At 35.1% G+C, this 13477-nt stretch overlaps 1 protein-coding gene across 2 annotated transcripts in view; it reads right to left on the bottom strand.

Moving 5' to 3' along the window:
- LOC117335019 (sodium/potassium/calcium exchanger 2-like) overlaps nucleotides 1–13477 on the bottom strand; it is a 62595-nt gene that overhangs the window by 18385 nt on the left and 30733 nt on the right. For both annotated transcript variants that reach the window (XM_033894910.1, XM_033894911.1), the window contains exon 3: nucleotides 3039–4048. In XM_033894910.1, coding sequence (XP_033750801.1) covers nucleotides 3039–3836 — 798 coding nt within the window. In that variant the 5' untranslated portion in view covers nucleotides 3837–4048. The remainder of the gene's footprint in view (nucleotides 1–3038; nucleotides 4049–13477) is intronic.

Below are 13477 nucleotides of genomic sequence, written 5' to 3'. Positions count from 1 at the left end.
GGCTGTTCATGGTCCAACATCTCACTGGTGTTTGACTGTTCATGTTCTAACACTTCATAGGAGTTTGGCTGTTCATGTTCTAACACTTCATTGGAGTTTGGCTGTTCATGGTCCAACAACTCATTGGAGTTTGGCTGTTCATGTTCTAACACTTAATTGGTGTTTGGCTGTTCATGTTCCAACACTTCATTGGAGTTTGGCTGTTCATGGTCCAACAACTCATAGGAGTTTGGCTGTTCATGTTCTAACACTTCATTGGAGTTTGGCTGTTCATGGTCCAACATCTCATTAGTGTTTGGCTGTTCATGTTCTAACACTTCATAGGAGTTTGGCTGTTCATGGTCCAACAACTCATTGGTGTTTGACTGTTCATGTTCTAACACTTAACAGTTTATAGACTTCTGCCAAATTGTATTGAGAACAGTCAATGGTGGATAAGATATTTTGGTGATGAGATATTTTGGGCATTCACTTTACAGAATTAATGATGCAATTGCCTGTCACTATGCTTCTAGCTATTCCTATGGTTAATTTTCACTAAGGCAATTTCTACTTCATTAGTTCAGAAAAATTGTCTTCCCAGAAACAAAGGTAGAGATTTCACTGTTAACATTTTTCTAGCCTTCTCTTACATTGCCCTCCAACAAACAGTGCTAACAGAACAACATTACTCTATAGAATCATACTGATGAGCAGTGTCTGATATGCCATAATAAATTAATTCCTAGATTCTGATCCAATTTTTTTTGTTTATTGTTTTGTTTGTTTTTTTCCAAACTCAGGGCTGGGGAGCGAATTTTTTTTGTCTATACATGTATTTCCAGGAATTTTCTACATTCGTGAATATGTAAAAATTATAAAATAGATGCAAGTAGTTCAGTATCTATGTATTTTTATTGCTTGCATTATTCCATGCATCAATGTTAGTGATGCATTTACAGTACAGTGAATCCTACTTATTATGACAGTCTATTTCCAAAGAGAAAAATACAACAACCGAGATATCATTATGATAACCTAGCAAATAATTTGAATCCCATGAAACAGATAATAGATCCATTATAATCATTAGACCTACTAGTAATAGATTGGACAAAAGAAGCACGTAAGAGCTCTGAAAACTAAATATAGTAATAAGTCTCTGAAAAAATTAATGAAAAAAAAAAAAAAAATACAATGATGTGTTGATATTTTACCATTATAATATCAGGAACTTATATTTGTTCATTTCCTCCAAAAGCAGAACTTTGGTTTAATTTTAGATTCAATCCTTTACTTAAATCTTTATTAAAAGTGGATAAAAAAAGAAATCAGAAAACAAGATAATACCTGTATACTAGATACAAAATCACCAGCAGTGATATGGATCCCTGACCAAAATTTTTTACCAGCTCTGGTAAAAAAAAAATGCTGTAAAATTTGTTTCCTTATTTTATTACACCAAGTAAACAATAATGAAAAAAATGTAACCTATTCTTCACAGAGTAGCAACACAAACCTGCAGAAATCGCATCCAATTAATGTATAATCCTTGAGTAAATTTAGAAGTTCACTTATTTTGTGGCAGGCTTTGAAGCCATCATGATGTTATACATTCGGAGTGATCTCTTGGTTTAAAAACAAAAATTTCAAAGCCACTCATAGGTGCTGTGCATGAGGAATTGAAATACAGGAGAAAAGCAAGAAGTATATAAGATTAAAATGACAGGAAATGATTACGCATATTTTTTGTTGTTTTATAAAGCGCATTCCTGAATGTTTTACTGATGATTATCCCATGTAATTTTAAGGTTGCGTTAAAGTTGTTATGAATGGTGAAGATTTACATTTTTAAACCTCACTTGAATTGGCATATACTATGATTAATTTTAATCTGTGATGTCTGTGATGTTTCTTGATGACCACATCGCGATTCCCTACATATAAGATTCCCGTGAATTACTCTCCCGGTATATTTTGGTTCCTAAGTTTTTAAATTGTACTCAATTTACTGCTTTTTTTCTCTGTGTGTATTAGCTGACCTGTATCATGATTAGATATTTTACAACTTTAGTTAGAAGAAACTTGTCTCAGAAATTTAATTTGTTCCCAATGAATGGGCCTACCTTATCTGTTCCGGTGACTTCATGTTATATACTTTGTACAAGCAATTCACTATCGACTGATTTAAAACATGCAACCTCTTTATTCAATGCTATCAGAATCTCTGTTGCGGAAACAAGCTAACATCAGCTTTAGCTTCATAATCACTTCCATCAGCATGGCCATTTTTGTGTGGCCTACTTCTTGGAAATGAGGAACAAATCAGAAGTATTCTACTTTCATTTTAAGTATCAAATGTTTTTCGACTCTCATTTTAAGTATCAAATGTAAAAACAATCTTGAGATTTCACTCATTGATTTCCAATTGGAAAATCCCTGACTAAAAACAGTATTTGATGTGCGAGGACCATTTTTATCAACCCGAGAGCTTGAGGTGACTTTCAAATGTCGCATTAATTACAGTGTATACGAGTTAATCCCCCTCTCACCAACTACTCCAAGGAAGCAAGTGTAATAACTTGTATCGAAAAAAGTTTGGAATGCGCAGGGATAAAACAGGTCATTCTATTCCATTTTAACTGTTTTTCTATAATTTATTTATCTTTAACATATGTCTTCAAACATATAAAAGTTGAATCATATTTCTTAATCACAAACAAATACTTCAAAGAAGGAGATAGATTGTCTTGTGTGTTGTAAGTTTTTTTTGGGAAGAATTATTTCCAGACCCATCCTGAACTTATCGGGATTTATCATAGAAATAAGTGACATTTTGATTCCCCCGAGAGTTCTGTATGATTTTTCCCCCGAAAGTTCTGTTTGATTTTTCTGACAAAGTTTGACAAGGATCACCTAAGGTGGCTGTTTTACAGCACCTAAAAATCATCAAAAGTGTTACTGCAAATTTGTGAGAGTGAGTATGTGTTATGCAATCAGCATAGATGTATTAAAAGTAAGGATTCTAATTAACACAATTCAACAAAAAAAATACTTACCTCTGTTAAAAGGTGACTGGCACTTCCCACTTTGCCTGATCCTTTACGTAACTTAGACTTCACAAATCCTTCAATTTGTGAATTAAATTTCATGAAAATAACATATGCAAAATATCCACAAAGTAGTATAAATGCTTCATGCCAGTATATTGTTCCATCTAAAAAGAAAACAATCAACAAGATGAGATCTATACTGTAGAATGTGACGTCTCTGAACAATGGCCACCAAGTTAGTGTCAACACATCCTTACTGAACAGTGCGCACATTCCAATCACAAAAAGAATGTTAAAAACAGCAGATCCCACTATTGTGCCTATCCCAACGTTACTTTTGGACAGAAACACTCCAATTAAGCTTGTGAACAATTCTGGAGCACTTCCTCCTGCCGCCATGAATGTCGCTCCAGCTACATCTTCAGATATTTTCAACCTTTCTGTTATACAGCCTAAGGAAGGTACAAAAAATTCATCACAGACAATAGCTAGGGCCACAAACATATATATCATGCCGAGAACATGAAGTGCGACCGCTCCATGTGATAACTGGTTATCTGTAAATAACTCTGGAGGGTACAAGGAATCTGAATCCGATGTGGTGGTATTCGTTGCTTGCAGTTTCCTTGACATATACTGTTCGCTACCTCCATTAGTTTTCATCAGGAGGCTGTGGGTATCCTCCTTTTTTGGTGAATTATTTATTGTTATCACTAATCCCAGATAACCGATGAAAAACACACCCACTAAAACCAGGAGACGCACACTCCGGAAACGTTTTCTTAGCAATCTCCTTATATTCATTGTGAAGAAGTTTGTAATATAGTTAAGATATTAAAATTTTAGAGATTATACTGCTTTCTTTAAAAGAAAGACTGAAAATTTAGTCCCTTTAAGGAGGACTAACATCTAAATTCATCCAGGACAGCAAGTACTTAGATGGGAAAGTCGTCCCCAGCAAGGCTTGACACAATGGATCCATTACTAATCTAGGCACTTGGGCATCACTTGCACATCTGAAACAAATAAGCATTAATTTATCAGTTTTTAAATGTGTTAAGCACAATAGTAAGTAACATTTTTCAAAACAGAAAACCATTTGTACCTCAAAAATGGCATACCTGGTATATGGTATTTATAGATACACAACAAGTGGTTATTGGATATGGAATAAATTTCACTCAAGTAAGTTATTTTTAAAAAGTTTTAGCAAGTGTCTTTTGTAACTTTAAAAAAATAACTGACGAATGTGTAATAAAAATGAATTCCATATCCAAAAATCACGAGTCTTGAGACCTGTTTCTACCAAAATATTATCCACTTGAATCATAGTGAAATATGTGTCCAAGTCTTATTTTGCGTATGCAAATAAGGTGTACAGGTGATGGTGGAATATAACATATATATTTAAATCCAACAGTCGGCACAAACACAGCATGATGAGGTAGAAAACACATTATTGACTTTAAATCAGTTCTCAAAAGATATTTAAGTTTTTATATAATTTTCTCTTAAACCTATGATATATATCTCAAATATTGCATGTTTCATGTACTTAGCTTTTACGATCAAAACAATTTTATACCCGATACTAGAATTTTCTCAATTAAAGATGAAATTGACAAAAACACCCCCAAAATATCCACCTGATTTGAACACAACCTAGCTATCTGATGAGACCTAGCTGGCTTAGATAGACAGGATAACATGACAGCTACTATAAATTGGTAAAACCAGGCTGTTTATAACAGCCAAATATATCTGCATATATGAAAATTCAATCCATATTTTTATTAGAAACATTACATTTTATTCCCTATTAATACTAATTAGATGATATGGACACAATTCCATGTTTCTGATATGAGCTGAAAATCTTACCCTCAAAGAAAATCATATGTTCAATATTTAGAATGCTGTCTCAAGAAAGAGCAAATCAGGTCTGATCCAAACTCGAAACCATATCACTTCATGTAAAACCTGTTTTATGGTTAGTCATTAAACAATACATGAAGATAGTATAAGGGGTTTACTATACATAGAAGATATTTCGTAATGAAATCATACCAGGTAGGCCTTTTAACTAGTGGTTTAGATTCAGATTCATTGTATGTTGCTAATGACGGCCAAATATTTTGTTAAGTACACATACGTCAGCACAGTCAATATCTATTGGCAAATATACCGATTACAAAATACAAAGGCTCATATGTACTTCCACAAACAGGTATATTGGGCCGTGGTGTCTCTAATGGCTAATTGTATCTATTGTTATGACCAGACAGTCGGTACGTACACCTGGCGTCCTCATGTGTATCTCACAACACCATCATAGTAATTTAATTCACACAATAAAAAAATATATATATACATGTTAACCATAACGGCATAAATTTGTCACAATATAATCTTTCATGTTGACAGAGAGAAAATCAATATTTTATAAATGCTATTTCATTTATTATCCAGTCATCATTTAAATCTGAACGACCGACTTTTAGGACAAAGATTAACTTAATGTCAGTGCCAGTAATCCACTAATACTTTAAACCACCTTCGCCTGTGAACTACAGGTTAAGTCACAATTTATATTTCGACGTAGTTGACTGCAAACATAGCATACAATGTATGTGTAGTAACCATCCCATAGGGAAATTATAGACACCTGTGAAGGGAACGAAATGATCCTAGATGAACAAAGTCAGAAGTTACCTCAACCTTGGAAAAAAATGTGATAAAATACCATTAACTACTGTTTAATATTTCAAATGTTCCAGTTTTAAGTACATGTACCATGTATGATGTTAATGTTGACTAACTTTCTTGTAGCAACTGAAACTTTGATCCATGAATCAATTCAGTGCTGAAGTATACCTCAAAAATTTCATTCATTATCTTAATTCAGATTTGCTTAGAAAATTATTAGTTTGGCTAACATTTCAACTGAACAAATTTCCTGTTCATCATACACCATGACCCTATATAATCTTCACTTCATGGATATATGCAGAATAATGTTTGTTTAAAGGTTTCAAATTAGTGTCACAGTCATGTCAAGTGATTTGCTGGATAAAACCTTATTCAATTTGACTTCATTTCATACGCAACAGCATGTAGGATGACAATATACTTACATATTATATCAAATTTCATTTTTGTAAGTGCAAGATAGTAGAGCACATAGCTAATACAATTCAAACCAAAATTTGATACTATGTCGGAACATTATGATATCATTATAAAATTCATACAAGAGATCCCAGAGGGATCTTGGCGCCCACCATTGAATGATCTTCATAAGTTCCATGTCAGATTGATCTTTTCTCTACTTTTCCCTTCATTTTACTAATCTGTGCAAATTGAGACATCCCTCCAGTACTTTTCAAACAAGGGAATCCTAGCTATATAAGAAATTTGAGATTTAACGATTATGGCTGTTTGTTTGCCAGGTTGTTTTGAGGACAGACTGGTCCAAAAATGCAATACAAGGGACCAGGGGGAACCTACTTATGAAATTTGAGCAAGATCCATTCAGTACTTTGAGAAATAGAGATAACAAACTTCAATTGTCAAAATCCAAGATGGCGGTCTGTCGGCCATATTGTTTTCCAATTGATCTCAAAATGCAATAAGCATAAAGAGGCACCAAGGGGAACCTCCATATGAAATTTGAGAAAGATCCCTTCAGTACTTTCTCAGAAATAGCGATAACAAACTGCAATTGTCAAAATCCAAGATGGCTGCCTGTCGGCCATATTGTTTTCCAATTGATCTCAAAATGCAATAAGCATAAAGAGGCACCAAGGGGAACCTCCATATGAAATTTGAGAAAGATCCCTTCAGTACTTTCTCAGAAATAGCGATAACAAACTTCAATTGTCAAAATCCAAGACGGCTGCCTGTCGGCCATGTTATTTTCAGATTGGTCTCAAAATGCAATATGAATAACTAGGCACCAAGGGAAACTTACATATGAAATTTGAGAAAGATCCCTTAAATACTTTCTCAGAAATAGTGATAACAAACTTCAATTGTCAAAATCCAAGATGGCTGCCTGTCGGCCATGTTGTTTTCAGATTGGTTTCAAAACGCAATATGCATAACTAGACACCAAGGGAAACTTACATATGAAATTTGAGAAAGATCAATTCAGTACTTTCTCAGAAATAGTGATAACAAACTTCATTTGTCAAAATCCAAGATGGCTGCCTGTCGGCCATGTTGTTTTCAGATTGGTTTCAAATCGCAATATGCATAACTAGGCACCAAGGGAAACCTACATATAAAATTTCAGAAAGATCCATTCAGTACTTTCTCAGAAATAGTGATAACAAACTTCAATTGTCAAAACCCAAGATGGCTGCCTGTCGGCCATGTTGTTTTCCGATTGGTCTCAAATCGCAATATGCATAACTAAGCACCAAGGGGAACCTGCATATGAAATTTGAGAAAGATCCCTTCAGTACTTTCTCAGAAATAGCGATAACAAACTTCAATTGTCAAAATCCAAGATGGCTGCCTGTCTGCCATGTTGTTTTCCGATTGGTCTCAAAACGCAATACGCATAACTAGGCACCAAGAGGTACCTTCATATGAAATTTGAGAAAGATCCCTTCAGTACTTTCTCAGAAATAGCGATAACAAACTTCAATTGTCAAAATCCAAGATGGCTGCCTGTCGGCCATGTTGTTTTCCGATTGGTCTCAAATCGCAATATGCATAACTAGGCACCAAGGGGAACCTACATATGAAATTTGAGAAAGATCTCTTCAGTACTTTCTCAGAAATAGCGATAACAAACTTCAATTGTCAAAATCCAAGATGGCTGCCTGTCGGCCATGTTTTTTTCCGATTGGTCTCAAATCGCAATATGCATAACTAGGCACCAAGGGGAACCTGCATATGAAATTTGAGAAAGATCCCTTCAGTACTTTCTCAGAAATAGCGATAACAAACTTCAATTGTCAAAATCCAAGATGGCTGCCTGTCGGCCATGCTGTTTTCCGATTGGTCTCAAAACGCAATATGCATAACTAGGCACCAAGGGGAACCTACATATGAAATTTGAGAAAGATCCCTTCAGTACTTTCTCAGAAATAGCGATAACAAGAATTGTTTACGGACGGAGGGACGGACGGAGGGACGGACGGACGGACGGACGGAGGGACGGACGGACGACGGACCACGGACGCATGGCGATTTGAATAGCCCACCATCTGATGATGGTGGGCTAACAAATATGAGAAACAAGTAACATACAAACACATCAATTTCAAATCCAGAAAAATATGTTCTTGAAGCATTCATAATCAAAGATACTGAAGAAATTGTTTATGTAAAATCTTAAACTACTCTTGTATATATGTGAATTATTTGTATCAAATTGGAAATAATTTCAAAATCATATGCTCTTCATAAGCATCTTGTATTTGTAAACAACAGAACAAACAATAGTCATCCCATTGAAAGATGGCAAATAAGAACCGATATCTCTATTTGAAAATAACTTTCTCTTAGCTGTAGCATCCAAATCTTCAAAAAGCCTTGAAGTTTTTACATTATTGCTAGAGAACAGTTGTTATTTTGTAAATTGATGGTCGATAGTGAAAATATGGATTGATATGTTTAATTTTTAGTTCTTAATGAGTTAGACACAACAATTCAAAATTAGTTTCATATTAAACTTCATTACTATCACATAGCGTACTAGCCTTTAATGACATCTAGCTATAGGAATACCATATATGGGATCTACTACTTACAAATAGAATCTATTTATTTTATCTTTAAAGTTAATGGCTTATACTGAGAAAGACCTATGTAAAAAACTGGTCAACAATATATATAATAGTCTTACATAATATGCCAATGTATAGTGCTAATGTAAAAGGATAATGTATATCAAATGTGAAAGCCCTATCACCTACAGTTAACATACTTTGGCCAAGTTTAAAGTTTTATAAAAGTAGATCAAAGGTCACAGTCAAGGTCAGCCAGTCCCAAAATGTAAGTACAATAGAAACAAGAGATCCCAGAGGGATCTTGGCGCCCACCATTGAATGATCTTTATAGGTTCCATGTCAGATTGATCTTTTCTCTACTTTTCCCTTCCTCTAAGTCTTACTAATCTGTGTAAATTCAGAAACAGCCCTCTAGTACTTTTCAAACAAGGGCAACCTATATATAAAATTTAAGATTTAGCAATAATGGCTGTCTGTCGGCCATGTTGTTTTCCGATTGGTCCCAAAATGCAATACCAGGGACCAAGGGGAACCTACATATGAAATTTGAGAAAAATCCCTTCAGTACCTTCTGTACAATAGCGATAACAAACTTCAATTTTCAAAATACAAGATGGCTGCCTGTCAGCCAGGTTGTTTTCTGACTGGTCTCAAAATCCAATATGCATAACTAGACACAGAGGGCAACCTACAAATGAAATTCAGAAAGATCCTTTCAGCAATTTCTGATAAATAGCGATAACAATCTTCAATTGTCAAAATCCAAGATGGCTGCCTGTCGGCCATGTTGTTTTTCGATTGGTCTCAAAATGCAATATGCATAACTACGCACTGAGGGAAACCTACATATGAAATTTGAGAAAGATCCCTTCAGTACTTTCTGAGAAATAGCGATAACAAACTTCAATTGTCAAAATCCAAGATGACTGCCTGTCGGCCATGTTGTTTTCCGAATAGTCTCAAAATGCAATATGCATAACTAGGCACCGAGGGAAACCTACAATTGAAATTTCAGAAAGATCCCTTCATAAGTTTCTGAGAAATAGCTATAACAAACTTCAATTGTCAAAATCCAAGATGGCTGCCTGTCGGCCATATTGTTTTCCAATTGGTCTCAAAATGCAATATGCATAACTAGGCACCAAGAGGAACATTTATATGAAATTTCAGAAAGATCCCTTCATAAGTTTCTGAGAAATAGCGATAACAAACTTCAATTGTCAAAATCCAAGATGGCTGCCTGTCGGCCATGTTGTTACCGATTAGTCTCAAAATTCAATGTGCATAACTACTCACTGAGAGGAACCTACATATGAAATTTCAGAAAGATCCCTTCATTAGTTTCTGAGAAATAGCGATAACAAACTTCAATTGTCAAAATCCAAGATGGCTGCATGTCGGCCATGTTGTTTTCCAATTGGTCTCAAAATGCAATATGCATAACTAGGCACCAAGAGGAACCTTTATATGAAATTTCAGAAAGATCCCTTCAGTGCTTTCTCAGAAATAGCGATAACAAACTTCAATTGTCAAAATCCAAGATGGCTGCCTGTCGGCCATGTTGTTTTCCGATTAGTCTCAAAATACAAGATGCATAACTAGGCACTGAGGCGGACCTACATATGAAATTTCAGAAAGATCCCCTTATTAGTTTCTGAGAAATAGCGATAACAAACTTCAATTGTCAAAATCCAAGATGGCTGCCTGTCGGCCATGTTGTTTTCAGATTGGTCTCAAAATGCAATATGCATAACTAGGCACCAAGGGGAACCTACATATAAAATTTCAGAAAGATCCCCTCATTAGTTTCTGAGAAATAGCGATAACAAACTTCAATTTTCAAAATCCAAGATGGCTGCCTGTCGGCCATGTTGTTTTCAGATTGGTCTCAAAATGCAATATGCATAACTAGGCACCAAGGGGAACCTAAATATGAAATTTGAGAAAGATCCCTTCAGTGCTTTCTCAGAAATAGCGATAACAAACTTCAATTGTCAAAATCCAAGATGGCTGCCTGTCGGCCATGTTGTTTTCCGATTAGTCTCAAAATACAATATGCATAACTAGGCACTGAGGCGGACCTACATATGAAATTTCAGAAAGATCCCCTTATTAGTTTCTGAAATATAGCGATAACAAACTTCAATTGTCAAAATCCAAGATGGCTGCCTGTCGGCCATGTTGTTTTCAGATTGGTCTCAAAATGCAATATGCATAACTAGGCACCAAGGGGAACCTAAATATGAAATTTGAGAAAGATCCATTCAGTACTTTCTGAGAAATAGCGATAACAAGAATTGTTTACGGACGGAGGGACGGACGGACGGACGGACGGACGACGGACCACGGACGCAGGGCGATTTGAATAGCCCACCATCTGATGATGGTGGGCTAAAAATCTTGTTACTTAGAACACATACCAAATACCTAAGCTGTATCCCCATCAGTTTTGACAAAACACTGTTTAATAAACAAAACTTTAGCCTGCCAATGATGACACCGGCTAAAAAGCAATACTTCCCCTGGACTTTGTTCCATTGAGCTATAAAAATCAATGGAATACTAAGACTCAAGAAAACACTGAGAGACCACCAACTGATACAATTATGAATTCCCTGGACATAGGGAAAATGATTCCCAGTTGATGTTACAGCATTTTCCTACCAATATGTACCTTGCATACTTAACACTTGGTCAGGTAACCCAGTGTATTGAATCTATAGTTAGAACCGACCACATCAATAAACCTGACATTAATTAGACCAACATCTCCATGGAGACCATCAATATAAATATTGACTCTTCACTTAACTTATTTATACTTCCATAAATGATCTTGTATCCACAGGCTTCCCCCTATACCAACATACGATATTTCAATATAAATTGATGGTATGATTATCTAAACAATTATATATAATAATCAGCACAAATTTGCCATTCCAGAATAGTCTTCGGGAATCATGTACACTCAACCAGTCTATAATATTTTGAACTCACTTTTTCAAAATAAGGCTAATGGCCTTAAAAAATGATATTGTAAAATGGGAAGAAAAACCTTAAAGCACAATATCTAGAACAAAAGAAACTAAACATCTATAAATGAAAAGCACTTGTTCCAATATCTAGTTATCTTAATCGAGTTGTCTAACTATATACATTGTTTATATATGCAAGCCAGTGGTCAATTGTTTCTTTTAAAAAAAATAAAACAAAAAGCAAAGTTTGACATTTGTTTTTCACATGAAAACTGACTGTTTTATACATTTGTATACAGAATGTCATACTATATTCCAAATTACAGGAAAATGAACAAAATACAAGATGAGCACATTAATCACAATGATTTATAGAACTATTGATAAGGCAGCAAACTACAAAATTACACTGTTCTCCTTTAATTTCATGCCCTAAGAATAACAATTTATGTAAGGTAACATGAACTAAATGTAAAAACAAGTTAATTACTGGTCTTACCACTTTAAAATGTATCTCCATATTCCTGGTAACCTCATTAGATCAGATTGTGTTTAAAAGCCTTAACAATCACACAGATATATATATCCATATAGAGATTGCTATTAATACTTCACTGAAATCTGGACAAACCAACAGTTTGTAATAACTGTCACACTTACAATGAAAACCAACACTGGATGTCCTTCTATATATATATTAACTGTTGTCTGGGATCTGCTGTAAACAGTTGGTACACAAGGTATAAAGGATGGTGATATCCATGAATCTACACATTAATTTGTCATCCAGCCAATCCACAGAAACACTATCAACTTGTTCACAACTAAACATCAACAACACCCTAATTGTAAGCAGAAGGTGATTGACTATGCATTGGCAGATCAATATTAGCTGAGCAGTCAGTGGATTGAATTCTGGATTGGGCAGTATGTCACAGACTACAATGTGGTGACAGTAGAGCCTGTCTGCCTCAATGGCAGCGTAGATATATATAATTATGATTGTAAAACATTTCCATATAATAAACAGAACCTTGTGTGACAATGCCTATTGATTAAACATGACAGTTTCTGGGATGTCGGCTGTACATACCTTTTAATAGAGCAAATACCAGCTAACTGCATTGTGGCTGAAAGCCAGATAACATTATTAAATGGTCAATCACCTGTGACAGGTTTTAATCTATGGTACACATGATCATGGTCACCTTTTAGCAAATATCACTTCACCTCATTTAATAGAAATTAACACAAATCAGTTAGCAACAGTAGGGGAGCATATGGAATATACATGTATTAAATACCTGACCATGCCAGCATCTTCAAGTCAAAACAGCCAGCAGCAACAGTATAGTGAATCCTCTAAAGGATTCCAACTTCCTTACGATGTTATGGTGAGACGGATAATCAATCTTCTCTGTGTTTACATCACGTCTGCAAAGTCATGGAAACGCTTAGGTTTACGCTGTCACAAACCATCCCTTTGAAAACCTAACACGATGAAAACATTGATCGACGTGTGACAATTGACAATCAATCGAAAATCAACTAGTCCATGGTTTGATAGTCATTGATCTGTCCCGGTATGAAACCTGTGATCAATCTAAAATGAAAAAAGATCCGCCCTGTGGAAATTAAATCTCGACTGGATGTTATGTCACCATCATTATCTCAGTTAGAGGTAAATACTGCAGCGTTGTCATAGTCAAAGTCTGATTTTCCTTTC

Source organism: Pecten maximus, chromosome 9 (assembly GCF_902652985.1).
Source record: "Pecten maximus chromosome 9, xPecMax1.1, whole genome shotgun sequence".
In the NCBI taxonomy this organism is placed as follows: domain Eukaryota; kingdom Metazoa; phylum Mollusca; class Bivalvia; order Pectinida; family Pectinidae; genus Pecten; species Pecten maximus.
The sequence above is the reverse complement of the archived record's forward strand: the minus strand, read 5'-3'. Positions and strand labels throughout refer to the sequence as shown.